The 15,435-nt window shown below is 41.3% G+C and overlaps 1 protein-coding gene across 1 annotated transcript; it reads right to left on the bottom strand.

Moving 5' to 3' along the window:
• Positions 1 to 10,374: 10,374 nt before the first annotated feature.
• Positions 10,375 to 13,996, bottom strand: LOC115194471 (GTPase IMAP family member 7). Its single transcript, XM_029754191.1, has 2 exons — positions 13,712 to 13,996; positions 10,375 to 12,191 (listed from the first exon to the last, which is right to left on the bottom strand). Exons 1-2 carry the CDS (start codon positions 13,725 to 13,727, stop codon positions 11,077 to 11,079), a joined length of 1,131 nt encoding a protein of 376 aa, XP_029610051.1. The 5' UTR covers positions 13,728 to 13,996; the 3' UTR covers positions 10,375 to 11,076.
• Between the last annotated feature and the right edge of the window lie 1,439 nt (positions 13,997 to 15,435).

The following is a 15,435-nucleotide window of genomic DNA, read 5'->3' on the forward strand; positions in this document are numbered from 1 at the left end:
TTGTGTCTGAGGAGGGGATCAGCGTTATCCTGTCCTTATCCAGTGTTCTGCAAGAACATAAAGAAACAAAGAGAGATTTAGGGCCAGGTGATTCACAGAACATCCAGAACTGTGAAACTGAAACTATTAACATGACTTTCGGTTCTACATTTCTATACATGAGAGCAGTTCTTGGAAATGGTTCCCAGCCAGTTATTTTCTGTCTGCACCTGAGGACATACTCTCCTAGTCTGGTAAACACATTCCATCAACATGACTCTCAGTAAATTTTGCGCCTGACTGATGCAAAACGTTTTGCTACGGTGTAAAACCTTTTGCTCTGGTGCAATACATGTTTGCTACATTATGCACTAATAAATACAACCAAGCTTATTTTGGTTGTTAGGCCTGTTAATTGATTACCACATCGCCCTCCTAGTCACATGTTCTACTCCAGTACATTTATTCTCACACTAATGATGATATGACAGTCAGAGAGAGAAAACTCTTCTAGCTGTGACTTGTACTAGGCTAGTCAGTATACACATAGTACTGAGGAGATAGAAAGCCCCGGGGTTGAATGTCAATTGTAATTTCTTGATTCCTCCCATCCTCCCTCCTAGTCTCCTCCTTAAAGCACATTGGTGCAGAAGATCTGAGGTTCCTCCCCTATCTCTTCTTCTCCATTGCGTCTTGAGAAGGAGGCAAGGAGAGAGGACGAGAGGAATCAAGGAAATACAATTTATTCAGATGCACTCCTTGAAGTCAGGCTGAAAGGATAAGCCATGTCCTCCTTGATGTCAACTCCCTCTATTGGCATTGGTGTTTACTGTCAGCTCACCACTCGTTTGTCTCAGCGTAATCCATTTTCATTGGGCCAAAGCTAAGATCCTCCTAGGACTTTGAGTAGTTGGCTTCTGAAATTACACCAGACAGATGACACCGAGACTAAGATCAGATTTGTTTCCTCGGATAGTAGATTTGAAACACCACACATTTCCAAAGATTTCATTAAAAAAGCTGAGTTACTGAGTTTGTATTTGTATGTATTATGGATCCCCATTAGCTGCTGCCAAGGCAGCAGTTACTCTTCCTGGGGTCCAGCAGAATTAAGGCAGTTTATACAATTTTAAAACCATTACAATACATTCACAGATTTCACAACACTCTGTGTGCCCTCAGGCCCCTACTCCACCACTACCACATATCTACAGTACTAAATCAATGTGTATGTGTGTGTATAGTGCATATCTTATCATGTGTGTGTATATGCATAAAATCAAATCAAATTTTATTAGTCACATGCGCCGAATACAACAGGTGTAGACCTTACAGTGAAATGCTTACTTACGAGCCCCTAACCAACAATGCAGTTTCAAAAAAATACAGATAAGAACAAGAGAAAATAAATAAGTAATTAAAGAGCAGCAGTAAAAACTACAATATATAGGGGGGGTGCTGGTACAGAGTCAATGTGCAGGGGTACCGGTTAGTTGAGGTAGTATGTACATGTAGGTAGAGTTAATGAAAGTGACTGTGCATAGATGACAACAGAGTGGCAGTGGTGTGGAGATGCGAGGGGGGGGGGGCAATGCAAATAGTCTGGGTAGCCATTTGACTGGATGTTCAGGAGTCTTATGGCTTGGGGATAGACTGAGCATAACCCCAAAACTAAGGACTTATTAGCCAGCCCTACTCTGTTGTTCACAGATGAAACAATGACAAAACGGCCGCACCGCCTCTGTTTTGGGTAAAAAGCTGTGGGATGGGCCTGGAGAAATGTAACTACTCTCAGATTAATACACAGAGCTATGGATGCAAGGACTGACCATCCATGATATCAAAAGTATTGTCTAGGGGCTATGTGGGACGCAAGCGTGCCACCCCTGTGACACCCTATCAACAACAGGTGAAATATCAAGAGCGCCAAATTTGAAAACAATTAAATGTCATAATTCAAATTTCTCAAACATACAACTATCTTCCACCCTTTGAAAGATAAACATCTCCTTAATCTAACCACGTTGTCCGATTTCAAAAAGGCTTTACGGCGAAAGCATAAAGTTAGATTATGTTAGGAGAGTACATTGACAATAGCTGTGTGTAATGTTTTGTCAATTCAAAGACAGGCGTCACCAAAAGCAGAAAACCAGCTAAAATTATGCACTAACCTTTGTCAATCTCCATCAGATGACACTCCTAGGACATTATGTTAGACAATACATGCATTTTTAGTTCTATCAAGTTCATATTTATATCCAAAAACAACGTTTTACTATAGCGTTGATGTTCAGGAAATCGTTTCCCTCCAATAACCGCCAGTCAAATCAGCACAACAAATTAAATAATTACTATTCGAAAACATTGGTAAAATATTATATTGTCATTCAAAGAATTATAGATTTACATCTCTTGAACGCAACCGGCTTGCCAGATTTAAAAATAACCTTACTGGGAAATCACACTTTGCAATAATCTGAGCACTGCGCCCAGAAAAATACGCTTTGCGATACAGACTAACCGCCATGTTGGAGAGATCTAAAATAAAAAATACTATGTAAATAATCCATTACCTTTGATTCTCTTCATCAGATGTCACTTCCAGAAATCCCAGGTCCATAACGAATGTAGTTTTGTTCGAAAAAGCTCATCATTTATGTCCAAAAAGCTCCGTGTTGTTAGCACATGATCTATGCCCGCCGGACTTCACTTCATGAACGAGGGGGGAAAAAATATTTACGTTCGTTCAAACATGTCAAACGTTGTATAGCATAAATCATTAGTGCCTTTTTTAACCAGAACATGAATAATATTCAAGGCGGACGATTGCATTCTCTTTTAAAACGTATTGGAATGAGAGTACCCAACATGAACTCGCGCGCCAGAGTCTAATCGGCCACCACCGTTCCATGGCTCTTGTTCGGTCAGATCTCACAGTAGAAGACTCAAAACACTTTGTAAAGACTGGTGACATCTAGTGGAAGCAATAGGAAGTGCTCAATAAGCCCCTGTGTGTTTCAATGGCATAGGCTTAAAGGTAATTCAACACATCAGGTATCCACTTCCTGTCAGAATTTGTCTCAGGGTTCTGACTGCCATATGAGTTCTGTTATACTTACAGACACCATTCAAACAGTTTTAGAAAATTCAGAGTGTTTTCTATCCAAACCTGAACAATAATATGCATATTCTAGCTTCTGAGTTGGTGTAGGAGGCAGTTAAAAATGGGCACATATTTTTTTCTAAATTCTCAATACTGCCCCCTAGCCCTAAGAAGTTTTAACCATGTTATCAAATCAAATCAAATCAAATCAAATTTATTTATATAGCCCTTCGTACATCAGCTGAAATCTCAAAGTGCTGTACAGAAACCCAGCCTAAAACCCCAAACAGCAAGCAATGCATGTGAAAGAAGCACGGTGGCTGGGAAAAACTCCCTAGGAAAAACTCCTGAGAAAGGCCAAAAACCTAGGAAGAAACCTAGAGAGGAACCAGGCTATGAGGGGTGGCCAGTCCTCTTCTGGCTGTGCCGGGTGGATATTATAACAGAACATAGTCAAGATGTTAAAATGTTCGTAAATGACCAGCATGGTCAAATAATAATAATCATAGTAATTGTCGAGGGTGCAACAAGCACGTCCGGTGAACAGGTCAGGGTTCCGTAGCCGCAGGCAGAACAGTTGAAACTGGAGCAGCAGCATGGCCAGGTGGACTGGGGACAGCAAGGAGTCATCATGCCAGGTAGTCCTAGGGCTCAGGTCCTCCGAGAGAAAGAAAGAAAGAAAGAAAGAAAGAAAGAGAGAATTAGAGAGAGCATATTTACATTCACACAGGACACCGGATAAGACAAGAGAATACTCCAGATGTAACAGACTGACCCTAGCCCCCCGACACATAAACTACTGCAGCATAAATACTGGAGGCTGAGACAGGAGGGATCAGAAGACACTGTGGCCCCATCCGATGATACCCCCGGACAGGGCCAAACAGGCAGGATATAACCCCACCCACTTTGCCAAAGCACAGCCCCCCACACCACTAGAGGGATATCTACAACCACCAACTTACCGTCCGAAGACAAGGCCGAGTATAGCCCACAAAGATGTCCGCCACGGCACAACCCAAGGGGGGGGCGCCAACCCAGACAGGAAGACCACGTCAGTGGCTCAACCTACTCAAGTGACGCACCCCTCCCATGGACGGCATGGAAGAACACCAGTAAGTCAGTGACTCAGCCCCTGTAAAAGGGTTAGAGGCAGAGAATCCCAGTGGGAAGAGGGGAACCGACAAGGCAGAGACAGCAAGGGCGGTTCGTTGCTCCAGCCTTTCCGTTCACCTTCACACTCCTGGGCCAGACTATACTTAATCATAGGACCTACTGAAGAGATAAGTCTTCAGTAAAGACTTAAAGGTTGAGACTGAGTCTGCGTCTCTCACATGGGTAGGCAGACCATTCCATAAAAATGGAGCTCTATAGGAGAAAGCCCTACCTCCAGCCGTTTGCTTAGAAATTCTAGGGACAATTAGGAGGCCTGCGTCTTGTGACCGTAGCGTACGTGTAGGTATGTACGGCAGGACCAAATCGGAAAGATAGGTAGGAGCAAGCCCATGTAATGCTTTGTAGGTTAGCAGTAAAACCTTGAAATCAGCCCTTGCCTTAACAGGAAGCCAGTGTAGGGAAGCTAGCACTGGAGTAATATGATCAAATTTTTTGGTTCTAGTCAGGATTCTAGCAGCCGTATTTAGCACTAACTGAAGTTTGTTTAGTGCTTTATCCGGGTAGCCGGAAAGTAGAGCATTGCAGTAGTCGAGCCTAGAAGTAACAAAAGCATGGATTAATTTTTCTGCGTCATTTTTGGACAGAAAGTTTCTGATTTTTGCAATGTTACGTAGATGGAAAAAAGCTGTCCTTGAAGCAGTCTTGATATGTTCTTCAAAAGAGAGATCAGGGTCCAGAGTAACGCCGAGGTCCTTCACAGTTTTATTTGAGACGACTGTACAACCATCCAGATTAATTGTCAGATTCAACAGAAGATCTCTTTGTTTCTTGGGACCTAGGACAAGCATCTCTGTTTTGTCCGAGTTTAAAAGTAGAAAATTTGCAGCCATCCACTTCCTTATGTCTGAAACACAGGCTTCTAGCGAGAGCAATTTTGGGGCTTCACCATGTTTCATTGAAATGTACAGCTGTGTGTCGTCCGCATAGCAGTGAAATTTAACATTATGTTTTCGAATGACATCCCCAAGAGGTAAAATATATAGTGAAAACAATAGTGGTCCTAGAACGGAACCTTGAGGAACACCGAAATTTACAATTGATTTGTCAGAGGACGAACCATTCACAGAGACAAACTGATATCTTTCCGACAGATAAGATCTAAACCAGGCCAGAACTTGTCCATGTAGACCAATTTGGGTTTCCAATCTCTCCAAAAGAATGTGGTGATCGATGGTATCAAAAGCGGCACTAAGATCTAGGAGCATGAGGACAGATGCAGAGCCTCGGTCTGACGTCATTAAAAGGTCATTTACCACCTTCACAAGTGCAGTCTCAGTGCTATGATGGGGTCTAAAACCAGACTGAAGCGTTTCGTATACATTGTTTGTCTTCAGGAAGGCAGTGAGTTGCTGCGCAACAACTTTTTCTAAAATTTTTGAGAGGAATGGAAGATTCGATATAGGCCGATAGTTTTTTATAATTTCTGGGTCAAGATTCGGCTTTTTCAAGAGAGGCTTTATTACTGCCACTTTTAGTGAGCTTGGTACACATCCGGTGGATAGAGAGCCGTTTATTATGTTCAACATAGGAGGGCCAAGCACAGGAAGCAGCTCTTTCAGTAGTTTAGTTGGAATAGGGTCCAGTATGCAGCTTGAGGGTTTGGAGGCCATGATTATTTTCATCATTGTGTCAAGAGATATAGTACTAAAACACTTTAGTATCTCCCTTGAGCCAAGGTCCTGGCAGAGTTGTGCAGACTCTGGACAATGAAGCCCTGGAGGAATACCCAGATTTAAAGAGGAGTCCGTAATTTGCTTTCTAATGATCATGATCTTTTCCTCAAAAAAGTTCATAAATTTATTACTGCTGAAGTGAAAGCCATCCTCCATTTGCGAATGCTGCTTTTTAGTTAGCTTTGCGACAGTGTCAAAAAGAAATTTCGGATTGTTCTTATTTTCCTCAATTAAGTTGGAAAAATAGGATGATCGTGCAGCAGTGAGGGCTCTTCGATACTGCACGGTACTGTCTTTCCAAGCTAGTCGGAAGACTTCCAGTTTAGTGTGGCGCCATTTCCGTTCCAATTTTCTGGAAGCTTGCTTCAGAGCTCGTGTATTTTCTGTATACCAGGGAGCTAGTTTCTTATGACAGATGTTTTTAATTTTTAGGGGTGCAACTGCATCTAGGGTATTGCGCAAGGTTGAATTGAGTTCCTCGGTTAGGTGGTTAACTGATTCTTGTCCTCTGACGTCCTTGGGTAGGCAGAGGGAGTCTGGAAGGGCATCAAGGAATCTTTGGGTTGTCTGAGAATTTATAGCACGACTTTTAATCTTCCTTGGTTGGGGTCTGAGCAGATTATTTGTTGCAATTGTAAACGCAATAAAATGGTGGTCCGATAATCCAGGATTATGAGGAAAAACATTAAGATCCACAACATTTATTCCATGGGACAAAACTAGGTCCAGAGTATGACTGTGGCAGTGAGTAGGTCCAGAAACATGTTGGACAAAACCCACTGAGTCGATGATGGCTCCGAAAGCCTTTTGGAGTGGGTCTGTGGACTTTTCCATGTGAATGTTAAAGTCACCAAAAATTAGAATATTATCTGCTATGACTACAAGATCCGATAGGAATTCAGGGAACTCAGTAAGGAACACTGCATATGGCCCAGGAGGCCTGTAAACAGTAGCTATAAAAAGTGATTGAGTAGGCTGCATAGATTTCATGACTAGAAGCTCAAAAGACGAAAACGTCATTGTTTTTTTTTTTGTAAATTGAAATTTGCTATCGTAAATGTTAGCAACACCTCCGCCTTTGCCGGATGCACGGGGGGTTTGGTCACTAGTGTAACCAGGGGGTGAGGCCTCATTTAACACAGTAAATTCATCAGGCTTAAGCCATGTTTCAGTCAGGCCAATCACATCAAGATTATGATCAGTGATTAGTTCATTGACTATAACTGCCTTGGAAGTGAGGGATCTAACATTAAGTAACCCAATTTTGAGATGTGAAGTATCACAATCTCTTTCAATAATGGCAGGAATGGAGGAGGTCTTTATACTAGTAAGATTACTGAAGCGAACACCGCCATTTTTAATTTTGCCCAACCAAGATCGAGGCACAGACACGGTCTCAATGGGGAAAGCTGAGCTGACTACGCTAACTGTGCTAGTGGCAGACTCCACTAAGCTGGCAGGCTGGCTAACAGCCTGTTGCCTGGCCTGCACCCTATTTCATTGTGGAGCTAGAGGAGTTAGAGCCCTGTCTATGTTCGTAGATAAGATGAGAGCACCCCTCCAGCTAGGATGGAGTCCGTCACTCCTCAGCAGGCCAGGCTTGGTCCTGTTTGTGGGTGAATCCCAGAAAGAGGGCCAGTTATCTACAAATTCTATCTTTTGGGAGGGGCAGAAAACAGTTTTCATCCAGCGATTGAGTTGTGAGACTCTGCTGTAGAGCTCATCACTCCCCCTAACTGGGAGGGGGCCAGAGACAATTACTCGATGCCGACACATCTTTCTAGCTGATTTACACGCTGAAGCTATATTGCGCTTGGTGACCTCTGACTGTTTCATCCTAACATCGTTGGTGCCGACGTGGATAACAATATCTCTATACTCTCTACACTCGCCAGTTTTAGCTTTAGCCAGCACCGTCTTTAGATTAGCCTTAACGTCGGTAGCCCTGCCCCCTGGTAAACAGTGTATGATCGCTGGATGATTAGTTTTAAGTCTAATACTGCGGGTAATGGAGTCGCCAATGACTAGGGTTTTCAATTTGTCAGAGCTAATGGTGGGAGCCGTCGGCGTCTCAGACCCCACAGCGGGAGGAGCAGAGACCAGAGAAGTCTCGGCCTCCGACTCCGACTCGCTTAACGGGGAGAACCGGTTGAAAGTTTCTGTCGGCTGAATAAGCGACACCGGTTGAGCATTCCTACAGCGTTTCCCTCCAGAAGCCATGAGAAAGATGTCCGGCTGCGGGGACCGTGCGAGGGGGTTTATACTAACGTTACTATCTGTACTTGCTGGTGGCACAGACGCTGTTTCATCCTTTCCTACACTGAAATTGCCCTTGCCTAACGATTGCGTCTGAAGCTGGGCTTGCAGCACAGCTATCCTTGCCGTAAGGCGATCGTTCTCCTGTATATTATGAGTACAACGACTGCAATTAGAAGGCATCATGTTAATGTTACTTAGCTTCGGCTGTTTGAAGTCCTGACGAACCATGTCCAGATAAAACCTCCGGGGTAGGAAAGTTGAATGAAAAAAAAAGTTGAGTGAGGGAAAAAGTAAAAATATACGGTAATGAAAAAGTAAAAACCGTCAGGTAGCAAAGTAAAAACGCACAACAGCGTAAACAAGTCTGCAAGTTGTGACCGGAAGCATTGAACTTTCCTTTCTCTCTCTCATGTCACTGATCCACAGGAGGACGGTCTTGAACTCTCCGACGGCCTTGTTATGAGGCTATAAGTTGTTTGTTTACATTTACAGTGTTTACAAACATTGGAGAAAAACAAGATTATATTTTGGGTTCTCATGGAGTGTGACAGTTGAACTAAGCTCACGAGGCATTTATAAGTTATACTCTTCAATAATTAATGGATATCAATATAATTTATAAGTCCAAAAATGGATGTAGCAACTACAGATTGCCCCTTTAAGTCTATCAAAAGTGTGCAAGTTTGAGCATGTGTCTATTAATCGAATCAAATGTATTTATATAACCCTTCTTACATCAGCTGATATCTCAAAGTGCTGTACAAAAACCCAGCCTAAAACCCCAAACAGCAAGCAATGCAGGTGTAGAAACACGGTGGCTAGGAAAAACTCCCTAGAAAGGCCAAAACATAGGAAGAAACCTAGAGAGGAACCAGGCTATGAGGGGTGGCCAGTCCTCTTCTGGCTGTGCCGGGTGGAGATTATAACAGAACATGGCCAAGATGTTCAATGTTCATAAATGACCAGCATGGTCAAATAATAATAATCACAGTAGTTGTCGAGGGTGCAACAAGTCAGCAACTCAAGAGTAAGTGTCAGTTGGCTTTTTCATAGCCGATCATTGAGAGTATCTCTACCGCTCCTGCTGTCTCTAGAGTTGAAAACTCTATTAGGACATTGGATTTCTTTTTTTATCAGCATGAATTAGATTGAGCAATAAAAGCCTCATTTTTATTCCATAGGCTGGGATCTGCACTATGCAGCTGTTGCAAGAGCGCATTTTTCACTGGCTGTCTACTGGTTTCAAAAACAATGATTGAAAGGCAGTTTTAAACTACATATTTAGATTTGTGAACAGCCTTCCACAACTACAACAATTCGTAAATCGCAAATAGCTAAATGAGAGAGCAGCAATGTGATTCACATCATGCGCTACGTAGATATTAATAATAAGTGATACTGTCGCACCATTGGAAGACATAGCTTGGACTGTAGTCTACAAAAGCCTATTCCAGCGATCCATCAAACACATTTGGTGTGTCATCATAGTAGTCTCTGATTTACGGTCAGACTCGCTCACCTTGAACAAATTAAAACTTGCGCTTTTTTGAATTCTGATTTGAATGTCATTGAGAAAACAAAGAAGTGTCAAATACTTTTTTTTCGCAAACCTCCTTTCTGAATTTAAAAGTAATCCACGAATTAATGATCTAGTTTTTCAAAAGTATCTGTAATCTCATTACAATATTTTTTCTGGTGAAGAAACAGATTACAGTTACAGTTTTTTGTAATCCCTTACATGTAATCCGTTACTCCCCAAGCCTACATAGAACCAGTAGATTTCACTATATATCAATGATGACAGTAGATATCACTATATATCAATGATGACAGTAGATATCACTATATGTCAATGATGACAGTAGATATCACTATATGTCAATGATGACAGTAGGTGGCAATGTATAGCCATTAACAGACAAGGCAGACTTTTAAATAGCTCAGTGCAGTTTTCCTCATTCAATCTTGTTCTAAGGGCAGGTCTATGCCGCTCTGACATTGCTCGTCCATATATTTATATATTCTTAATTCCATTCCTTACTTAGATTTGTGTGTATTGGGTAGATGTTGTGAAATTGTTAGATATTTCTTGTCAGATATTGCTGCACTGTCGGAACTAGAAGCACAAGCATTTCGCTACACCCACAATAACATCTGCTAAACATGCGTATGTGACCAATAAAATGTGATTTTAGCTCTTTTATTGTTTTTGCAAGCAATTATAATAAACAGAGTATGGAATACAAGCCAGAACAAGATCCAACACTAATCATTTAAAAGAGTAAATACATTTTTTTATCAAAGTAGTCATATAAAAAGTCATTAAGGTTTTTTGTAAATAAAGTCAATATTTCTACAATTGAGGTGATGTCACTGACTACATTTCCATGAACTATAAGCTATTAGGCTGTAAAAAGGGAAACGATGATATCAAATCTATGCCTTGGGAAATACGATTTTATGTGCAACTTCTGTCTCCTGTTATTTCAACTCATACAGTGTTATAATGACATGTTATTATCATTCATGTTATATATAATGTGTCATTTTACTCATTACATCATTTACATTGATAATTTAAAATAATTAAAAGAAAAAAAATGAAATCAAACATTTGCTACTGTAATTCTGTAAAACATTGAAATAAAAAATGCGCTACTGTAATTCGGTTAACTTTGAAATCAAACATTTTCTACTGTAATTATGTTTAAACAATGACATGTTATAAGGTTTGATTTGTCTGAAACGTTTATTATTTGTTTGAACAGTTTTTCTTCTTCTGTCATATAGTAGTGGCTGATGTGTTTAGTAAACTATTGAAACACAGGTTGTTAACACTCATTCACTCATTTCACCTGTGTTTTCTGAATACCTAGAGTGCTCCTGCTACTTCTTTTCATCACTCAAACTCAGTTTGCTGTACCCCACTGACACACCTCTTACACTGTCCAAAATACCTTTACTCTCCTCCCAGATATACTTACCCACCTCACAGACTGCCTCAGCTGCTTTCTCTGCTGCCTCTCCTGATGTCTCTGCATCCTCTGCTGCAGCAGCTCCTACCATCCCCCCTCCTATTGCTACCCCAGCAACAAATCCTCCAGCTATGCTTACTGTTATTACTTCTCCTAGTCCTCCTGCTGCAAGTTCAGTTATCATGGGTTTCTTACCAAGTACTGAGCGAACTAATGCTACTGCCCCTGCAACCCCAAGGAAAGCTGCCACTATTGTACCTGTTGCTATCCCTGTCAATTTGATCAGGAGTCTCTTCCACACATTTTTAGTGGCCTGTTTATTGATCTCTTCCGGTGACTTCTGGCCTTTTGACTCCTCTGTAAGACTTTCTCTCTCTACTTTTATTTCCCCCTTCACTGCTTGGAGCATCTCGTTGGTGTAGCACCCTCCTCCGTTATCTCTCACCATCTCCTCTATGGTGTTGAGTAGCTCTGCTACTTGGTACTGGTTGTTTTTGTACCGACCCTGCTGACTGTTGTTCCAGAATTCATTATCAATGACATGACAGCGGCCACCACATTTCTCCACAAGCTCACTCAGTTTCTTATTCGTTTTCACAAAATCATCAATGGCTCTATCTTTGAGCTGGTATCCATGAGTGAAGAGAACTATGGCATATTTGAAGGCCTCTGGTGAAAAACATTCCTCAATTTCTGCAATGACTTGTTCTTCGTGGACTGTGTACCTGTCCACTCTAAGCACAATGAGAAAGGCATGTGGCCCCGGAGCACACTCTACAATACATTTCACTAGTTCAGGTTTCAGCTCCTCTTCAGGGATGTTTGTGTCAAAGAGTCCAGGTGTGTCTACTACAGTGATTTTTCTTCCATTGATGATCTTGGTCTTTGTTTCACACTTGTGTGTTTCGGACTTGGCTGAACTGTCTATCTTGAACTCTTCCTCTCCTCCTCCAAAGATGGTGTTTCCTGCACTGCTTTTGCCCCATCCTGTTTTCCCCAGCAGCACAATCCTCCTTTGGTTTGACTCTATAGGGAGGAGGGGTTATTATTATGACTTAAATGTATTTTTATGGACATATTGTTTATAGTAATATACATGTATAATCACAAATATCTATAAAGGATCCCATTAATTGTTAACTAATTTCTTGTAAAGAAGTGTACCTTAAATAATACTTTAAAGCTAGAGTCCTTAATATAAAAATAACAATGTCGCACCCCACCTCTGCTTTGGTAAACAGCTGAGGGGTGGGCCCGGGGAAGTGTAATCACTCTCAAATTCATAGAGAGAGTTACTGTCTGACCAAAATCATAGCTTTAACCATGTTTTGAGGATAAACAATATTTGATCACATTTACATTGTTTACAAACATTGGAGTGAAACATGCGTGTACATTTGGGGTTTTGATGGGGTACGACAGTTGAACTAAGCTCATGAGGCTCATAAGTTATATTCGTCAATAATCAATGGATACATATCATTAATTTAAACCTCCAAAAGTAACTGCTGGTTGCCCCTTTAATGAAAATAAGTGCTTAAAAGTTAATTAACAATAACTATATAAATCAACTAAACTACATGACACAATTCCCCCAAAAACTATAAACAATGTATAAGAAGATACTCACTGTCCATCCTTGTCGAACAAGTGCAACATTTTTCTATATGAGTAAACTTAACTATTGGTTTGATCCAAAAGAGTAAAGGAACATAGGAGCTCTCTGAGCAACTCCTGTCTTTCTGTTATATTGTATCTAAAGTTTAAGTTTAAGTTCAGAGAAAATGTCCCACTTTGTTAACTAAATGGATCTTTCTAGATTCTCTATAGAGTATCTCTATGGTGAGGCTCCTCCTGTACATTTCTCATTTGTATCAGGTTTAAATACAACATTTTTAATCCCAGGATCAAACTTTAATGTGACTTTCGGCATCATCAAATAATTGTATCTACTTCCCCAGAGTCATATGAACTCGTGGATACCTTTTTTATGTATCTGCGTCAAATATGAAGGAAGTTAATAGGTAGTTTCGCAAGATAATACTAACTAGTGTTAACGCTATGACTGGAAGTCTACAGGAAAAGCTAGCATGCTAGCTGTTCCCATAGAATTCCAGTCATTGCACTAATGCTACTTAGCAAAACAAGTTCATCTGACTCTGGGGAAGTAGATAAATGGCCTCACTGCCAAAATCATGAACTATTCCATATAATCCACTAAACCATATACATGTGTAAATGAAAGTATTTTGTTCTTTGCTTCTGTTTCACTCTGCATGCCCAACCCAGACCTAGAACCTGCCACTTTTCCAACTTTTGACAATTAAATATTTGTAGCCCATCCGAGGCTTCTGAAACAACCTCAGGTAATGACCACCTGCACCTCGTTCCTCTAGTCAAGGACTCCATAGTCTAGAAGTCAGTACTCTGAAGATAAGCAATAGTAGCAGAATTAGCCTAGTCCTGATTTAATTAAAGCTCTGACCGGGAAACCGCCCCATAATGTCATCTAAAATATAAATATGTTCTATTTAACAGACACTCACCAGACAATGAAGACATCTTCTCATGAAGACAAGTATCCTCTACTCAAATGATAGAATGTGAACTTAAACAATCTGATTAGCTGTGTCTGAAGGTTTTCCGCTATGAGGAAGAGATGGCGTGTTGTATCCTGCATGTGTTATGTCGAATGTGGCTAAATAAAAATCTCTCAAAGTAGTAACTCTTGGTTTGCACATATGAATGTTAGGAGCACAGCATTCCTGAGATAATGTATCTTTGTATAATGCAGTGTTCATGTGTAATGATCCCTCCTTGCCGTAAAGATAAGTGTGACGCGCCCACCCAGGCACATGCGCAGGCACACATGCGCGCACACACACACACACAGAGAGAGAGAGAGAGAGAGAGCGAGAGAGATAAAAGAGAGAGGGAGAGAGAGAAAGAGAAAGAGAGACGGGGGGATTTGGGAAAGAAAGAGAAATGAAACTGCAGTAAAAGTGCAGTAACTGCAGCCCACTGTGGTATTTTGGACGCAGTAATTCCAGAATAACTTCTGTGTACTGCAGTTATATTGCACTCTAATTGAAGTTACACTGCAAAATTACTGCTGTAATAAAAAACTTATTTTGGATGCAGTATTTGCCACATATACTGCAATCTTTTTTCATAAGGGGGGGGAGTCGGTCCCTGTGTCGTCCCTTCCAACTTTCTCTTCTCTCTACTTCTGTATCAGTACTAAACAAGCTTGGGAATCCGGAAGTAGAGAGGACTCAACTCTCCTGAAAAAAGCATTGGATCAGACGAGAGACAGAGACCGAGCTCTGACCGGGAAACCACCCCATAATGTCATCTCAAATATGTCCTTTTTGTACAAGCACTCACGGGAGAGAGAGAGAGAGAGAGACTAAAAGTATCAATCCCTTTACAAGGTTCCTCAATCAGTGCAGCCTAACTCTGATCCTGAACAAAATCAAACCTATAATGCCCTCCTCTCTAACCCTCATGATTTCAAGATTGGAAAGGGACTTGGTTTTTACATATCAAAATCCGATCAGTAAATTGAACACTGTGGGTGTTTAATTTTACACTTTTGAAGAGATTATATGAGAACCACCAGAAAGTGTTGAATTTCCACTTTTCAAATTTTTGCCCTTTTAACACTGATACTTTCCAATACCAGTGGGATATTTATTTACCTTTATTTCGACAGGGAAGTCATATTGAGAATAAAGTCTCTTTTACAAATGAGCCCTGCACAATACAAAAACAAGCACATCAATAGCAAACCTGAGCAAGAAGGGCCTTGGTCAGGGAGGTGACCAAGAACCCAATTGTCACTCTGACAGAGCTCCAAAGTTCCTCTGTGTAGATGGGAGAACCTTCCAGAAGGACAACCATCTCTGCAGCACTCCACCAATCCGGCCTTTATTATAGAGTGGTCAGACGGAAGCCACTCATCAGTAAAAGGCACGTGACAGCCAACTTGGAGTTTACCAAGAGGCACCTAAAGGACGCTCAGACCATGAGAAACAAGACTCTCTGGTCTGATTAAACCAAGATTGAACTCTTTGGCCTGAATGCTAAGCGTCACGTCTGGAGGAAACCTGGCGCCATCCCTAAGGTGAAGCATGGTGTTGGCAGCATCATGCTGTGGGGATGTTTCTCAGCAACAAAGACTGGGAGTCTAGTCACGATCGAGGGAAAGATAAACGGAACAAAGTACAGAGAGAGATCCTTGATGAAAACATGCTCCAGATCACTCCAT

Source organism: Salmo trutta, chromosome 5, assembly GCF_901001165.1.
Source record: "Salmo trutta chromosome 5, fSalTru1.1, whole genome shotgun sequence".
In the NCBI taxonomy this organism is placed as follows: Eukaryota; Metazoa; Chordata; class Actinopteri; order Salmoniformes; family Salmonidae; genus Salmo; species Salmo trutta.